At 27.3% G+C, this 6590-nt stretch overlaps 1 protein-coding gene across 1 annotated transcript; it reads left to right on the top strand.

Moving 5' to 3' along the window:
• Positions 1–3798: 3798 nt before the first annotated feature.
• LOC132253173 (TMV resistance protein N-like) lies at positions 3799–5715 on the top strand. Its single transcript, XM_059734596.1, has 2 exons — positions 3799–4288; positions 5636–5715. Exons 1-2 carry the CDS (start codon positions 3799–3801, stop codon positions 5713–5715), a joined length of 570 nt encoding a protein of 189 aa, XP_059590579.1.
• The last annotated feature ends 875 nt before the right edge of the window (positions 5716–6590 follow it).

Below are 6590 nucleotides of genomic sequence, written 5' to 3'. Positions count from 1 at the left end.
CTTATAGGCTACTATAAAATTTACCATATACCCTTGAACCTAAGACTATGTTATGAAGTAAGGGTAAGATATAGGGGCTTTTAAGATATAGGGGCTTTTTTAACTTGTACGACTATTTTAAAAAATAATTCTTAAAAAATGGTACTTTGAAAAATAATTCTTAAAATATGGTACTTTGAAAAATAATTCCAAATCAACGACACTTTTTACCACTTTGAAATGTATTTCTTGAAGAGACACCTTCTATATTTTTCATATCAACCATAAATGTTAAAAATAATTGAATTTACACTAAAGATGTCTCTTGAAGAGATACCTTCCATAATTCCATAAAATTAAATTTATGTTAAAGGTGTCTCTTCAAAATACATTTTTTCATAATTTTTTTATTAGTCATACACGTTAAAAAAATTGAATTTATACTAAAGATATATTATTTCCACAATACCATAAAATCAAATTAATACTAAAGGTGTCTCTAGAAGAGACATCTTTGATAATTTTCATATCAATCACATAGTGAAAAAAACTGAATTTACATTGAAGGAGTTTATACAATTTCACAAAATTGAATTTATACTAAATGTGTATTTTGAAAAAACACTTTCCACAATTTTTATATTGGTCATCTATAAAAAAAAATTAAATTTATACTAAAAGTGTCTCTTGAAGGAAAACTTTTTAATATAAATTTAATTTTATGGAATTGTGGGATGTGTCTTTTGAAAATACACTTTTAGTATAAATTCAATTATTTAAATGGATGACTATATAAGAATTGTTGAAGGTGTCTTTTCAAGAGATACCTTTAATATAAATTTAATTTTGTAAAATTGTAGAAAGTGTCTTAAGAAGACATCTTTAGTATAAATTCAATTTTTTTATATTATAAAACTAATATAAAAACTATGAAAAATATCTATTTAAAATACACTTTTAATATAAATTCGATTTTTTAGAATCATAAAAGGTGTATTCAATTTTTTTTAATGTGTGTTATTAATATAAAAATTGTGGAAGGTGTCTCTTCAAGAGACACCTTTAATGTAAATTCAATTTTTTTGAATGTGTATCATTTAATAAAAATGATGTAAAGTGTCTTTTCAAGAGACACCTGTAAAAGTGACAAAAAATGCCGTAGATTTGGAAATCATTTTTATTGTACTGTATTTTAAAAAATTAATTTTAAATTCACCGTACAATTATAAAAATCCAAGAAACCGCTACTTTAACATGTAACCTAAGAATCATGATTGATACAATCCAACGGAATATGTTAGGATTAGGAAAGCGGTCAAACCTAAATGGGTTGGCATGAGTGGTTAGGAAAGATTGTTAGTAACACACCACTATTTGTAATTGTAGCTCATAGTTTGAACAATTATGTCAACTTTGTGATTGATATCATTATGAATACAAATGTATATATATATATAAAAGTTGAGGTTAAGTATTTTTAATTGAGATGTGACTGATTGAGGGGTTTCTAAAGGTACTTGAACTATATAAATGAGATATTTTATTTTTAGTGATGTGTTATGTTAGTGAGATGGACACTTAGCATAATGGCTCCTATTTTACGGTTTCTTGTCATGTCACATGCTCCATTTTTTGTATGAAGAAAAGAGCTTGATGAGAGATTAAAAGAAAAAAAAAAAAGAGATTTATTCAATGTGGATGAGTGGGAGATGTTAGAATTTAAGATTTTTTTTTTTTTTTTTAAAATTCACAGTGGAAGTGCATGTGAATTAAATAAAAATGAGGATAAATAAGTAGATAAGATTCCATTAAAGTAAAAATTTGCTTTTAAATTATATTGATAAAAAACAAAATGGAGATAATTATCCATTCGGTTTGGAATTTTTATCTTTTAACAAGAAGGTTGCCTATAAATAATAGACTCGTTGTGAGCCTATCAATCTTTCCTCCATAAGGTTTGAGCCTCTCTATCTCTCTTCTATCTTAGATTATATGCATATATTAATCTTTTTGGATTAATACCTACAGAAGATCTTTATAACTTGAATTATAGTATCTAATATTGATAACTTTAATAAATACATAAGATGATAATTTTTTTATCAATCCTTAAGACCCAAGGCAATATAAATTAAAAATCGATGAAGTCCCAAAAAAAAAAAATAGTAAACAAAAATTCATAATATAATATTTACAAATTTTGTATAAATTATATTTTTCTCAATTCAATCTTTTCTCGGAACCATAGCATATTTGAAATCTTTTATCTTCTACCGTATTAATTTTTTGAGACAATATCTTTTTCTTTAAAGAGTTTTTCTACCTTCTACAAATAATGTGAGTACTTACAAAAGAAACAAGATTCTTTTTTAAAATTAATAAATATTTATTTATTGATGAATTAATAAATTATTTATTTATTAATAAATTAATAAGCCTACTAAAACAATAACTTCTCTTGATTTAAAGAATATTTTTTATAGGGATTTTACTATATTACATGAAAATTTATAAGTTATATAATAAAATTAATTTATTAATATAACTAATAGTAAATTTTATATAAATGATGGTAACTCTTGTATAAAAAATATTAATTTACTTTATATCCGGGCCAACAACAAAAATGCTCCCACATAGCACGCCTCATGGTCTAGACAAAAGAGATCCCACAAGCAACTTCCTCTCCCACATGAGTGAGGAGAACCAACCAAGGACCTCTCATCGAGAGTTCAAACCTGCCAATCTAGTGCAAAGCTCTAATTTCTTCCTTGGAGCCACCTTAGTCAACATATCTCAAGGATTTTTTTTTTCTGTGTGAATTTTCTCAAGTCGAATTTTCTTTAGTAAATTTTCTCAATTGGTGAGCGGCTTGCATCTCTTCTCAGGTTAGGTTAGGTTTCGTGGAATTGTCTTAATCTATATAACTTCTTTAATGAGTAGGTCATGTTAGCGTTTGGTTAGTCTTGCTTAATAAAATTTAATATTTATTATTTAATGATTTAAATTAAATTTTACTTAAATTATGAACTTAAAACTTATTATTTAATTCTTATTTTAAATATTAAGGTTATTTGATAAAATTAACTTAAAATTTATTATAAAATATCAAATTGATATATTTATCCTTATAAATTATAACTAAAATGAAGAAAATCGAATAATAATAAAAGTCATAGAATAGAAAAAAAGATCGTTAAAAGAATTAGGACAAATAAAAATAAAAAGATAAAATAAAGATGTGAACTTAAGAATTTAACTTAACTCATTTATGAAACCAGATGTAACTCATTTATGAAATTGAGTAATATCGTTTTATTTGTATAGTAAATGAGATGTGTTATTTGTATGATAAATGAGATGTGTTTAGACCATTTTGTTATGATTATTGTACGGGTTATATTAATTCTTATTACCTTTTGAGTCTTTTACCTTGATGTGATACGAACTGGACCGGTATATCACGGGGCTTGCTTTGTGGCTCAAGTCAATAAACGCCATCCTACTTTTCCCATATCACGCGGCTTGCATCTTTTCTTCGATCCTTGAACGTATTGTCCTCCTCCCTCGCTGCAAATTCTGATGAGAGGCTTGGCTTCAATTCCATCTGCATCTGCATCACCATCACTTGTCACTGTCATTCGCCATTCTCTTCCTCACATTTCTCGTGGCTAACTTCTTTTGCAAATAATCAAATTTAACCTTATTATCTTTTTGTTTCATTTCTTCATTATGTATTCCTTTGATACATGAGTTTCCTACAGGAGAACCTAGAATTCACAACTCATATCTCAGACTTCATCTCTCTACTGCTTCGCAATGGCTGATCCTTCTTCTTCTTCTTCTTCTTCTTTTTTCCAACGGAGCTATGATGTCTTCCTCAGCTTTAGAGGGGAAGACACCCGCAATAACTTCACTGCCCATCTCTATAAGGAGTTACGCATCAAAGGTATCAATACTTTCAGCGATGATGACAAGCTTGAGAGAGGCCAAGTCATATCCCCTGCGCTTGTTGCAGCTATTAAAAACTCCATGTTTTCTATCATTGTTTTGTCAGAAAACTATGCATCTTCTAGGTGGTGCTTGGAGGAGCTGGTGAAGATACTGGAGTGCAAGGAATCCAGGGGGCAGAGGGTTCTCCCTATTTTCTACAATGTGGATCCCTCTGATGTGAGAAAACACATGGGAAAATTTGGAGAAGCATTGGCTAAGCATGAAGAGAATTTCAAGGAGAATATGGGGAGGGTGCAGATTTGGAGGATGCTCTCACTCAAGTTGCCAATTTATCCGGGTGGGATTCACGGAATAAGTAATTTTCTAAGCTCTGTCCCTTTTTTATTTTTTATTTATTTTTGTTTAACATATGTTTTTACATTGTTATTTTATTAAAATTGCTCAAGGAAATATTATGATTGTTGATAGCATGTTAATATTCTCTCTTAAATTTAGATTTTCATAGCTAAATTATTAAACAAGACCTTTTGTGTTGAGTTTTTTCTCTTGAATTTATTGAAAAATTTTAAATAGAATTATAGGGTGATTAGTAAATCAATTTAATGACTTAATATGAATTAATGACTAATTAAATCATTAAATAGATTAACTATATTTATTAAACTAACTTAATATTATAAGTTAAAGTTATTTTTAATTTTAAGAAATAAGTTAAAATAGTTAACTTATAACTTTAAGTTTTAAGTTAAAATAGTTAACTTATTCTTAATTTCAATTTTTTTTTTGTCCTATTTGCCCAGTCTCGTGAGATTATATTTAACATTATGATTTTATATGCATGATTCATTTTTTATAATAAATATTTTATGGTTATCTTATGAATTTATAATACTTTAAATATGATTTTTTATAATAAGTTTATTATTTAAAATTAATGAAAATAAATATTAGATAAAATCAACAAAAATAAATATTAATTTAAATTAATAAGAATAAATATGTCAATTTTATAATTTAGAATAAATTTTGAGTTAACTCTATCAAAAAACTCTTCTCATTTAAATTAAAGAATAAGTTATAAGTTTTAAGTTAACAACTTAAGAATAATTTAATTTAAAGTTAACTTAATCCATTAAGTAATAAATGCTAAGTGATCAGTGTTTGGTAAAACTTAATTATCTACTACTTAACAGTTTAAGTTAACTTTAAATTAAATTGTTTTTGAGTTGTTACTTTAAAACTTATTACTTATTTTTTATTTTAAGTATTAAGATTGTTTGATAGAATTAACTTAAAATTTATTATAAATTAGCAAATTGACACATTTACCCTTGCTAATTTTAACTAATATTTATCCTCATTGGTTTCAACTAATATTTATTTTCATTAATTTTAAGAAATAAATTTATTTATAAAACATCCATAGTTAAATTATTATAAATGTGTAAAAATAAAAAAAATATATTTATTATAAAAAATGAATCATAAATGTGAAATATAATTCTAAAATACATTCTCACTAGTGTAGGTAAATCAAATTAAAAAATAGATTAAGAATAAGTTTACTTTTTAAACTTAATACTCAAAATTAATAATAACTTTAAGTTATAATATTAAGTAATGTTTTCAAGCTGGAAGGTTTTGATAGATCAGGCCATTCCATTCTAGGTTTAGCATTTGATTAATGTTTGATTTTTTTCAGCATTCCTGGAGCTTGCATCAACTGTAAAAGGGATACAAACGGTTGCGCATAACCAGAAACATCTTCAAGTCCATCAATGAACACATCTCAGTTTGTATTCAGATTTGCTAACTGCTCAAACTGAATCGACACAGCAAAATAGTGGCTGCTACATTGATAATGAAAATTCTGCTTGTGGCAACTGAAATATGGATTCTTGAGGATGTAGTCCATGGGAGTCCTGGTAATATATTTTGTGAATTCAAGTCGATCTGATCTTCATTCCCTGAAGCCAGTTGCTTCATCATATTTGCCAAGCGGATGGTCATTTGTTGCTGGAGTATGAACCTGGTGGTCTAGTTGTGATAGATGTCTTTAAGTGGCTGAGAGAGTTGAGAAGCACTGAAGCCTCATTGAATATAGATGGCATACCTCACCAAGCAACCAAACAGAGGGAACAAATTCATTCAAGAATGGCATATTCCGTTGGTCCCCATTGTGAATCTCTCAACTTCATGGTAAGTTATTCATGTTTCTTATCACATGCAAGTTCACCTTAATGCATGCTTCAAAACCGTAGGAAAGTCCAGCTCTACATTTGATTGCATACTTTTTACTACCTTTGCATCATTTTAATGACCAAACATTTTACTGAAACACTAAGTATAACTAATTCAATATGTATTGGTATTAATGATTGACACTGCTTTGTCACTTTACCCTTTTTTGCCCTTTTGGTGTAAGCCCACCACTTACTTGGAAAGACCCATCTCCATATGTAGTGGGCTAATCTGTTTGTAACGAGAATAATTTCAATGTTTATTTACAGAGAATAAAATTATTTTTATAAAAATATAGCCAATATAATGTTTCATAAATTTATTAAAGAAAGGAACAATTGGACGGTCTAATAGGAAAGAGGCTATACCTTTCCCATTTCACTAGGAAAGAAGCCAATAATGTCAACAAAACTTTT

Source organism: Vitis vinifera, chromosome 18 (genome assembly GCF_030704535.1).
Source record: "Vitis vinifera cultivar Pinot Noir 40024 chromosome 18, ASM3070453v1".
Classification (NCBI taxonomy): domain Eukaryota; kingdom Viridiplantae; phylum Streptophyta; class Magnoliopsida; order Vitales; family Vitaceae; genus Vitis; species Vitis vinifera.
Note: the sequence above shows the minus strand (reverse complement) of the source record. Positions and strands in the feature narration are given on the sequence as shown.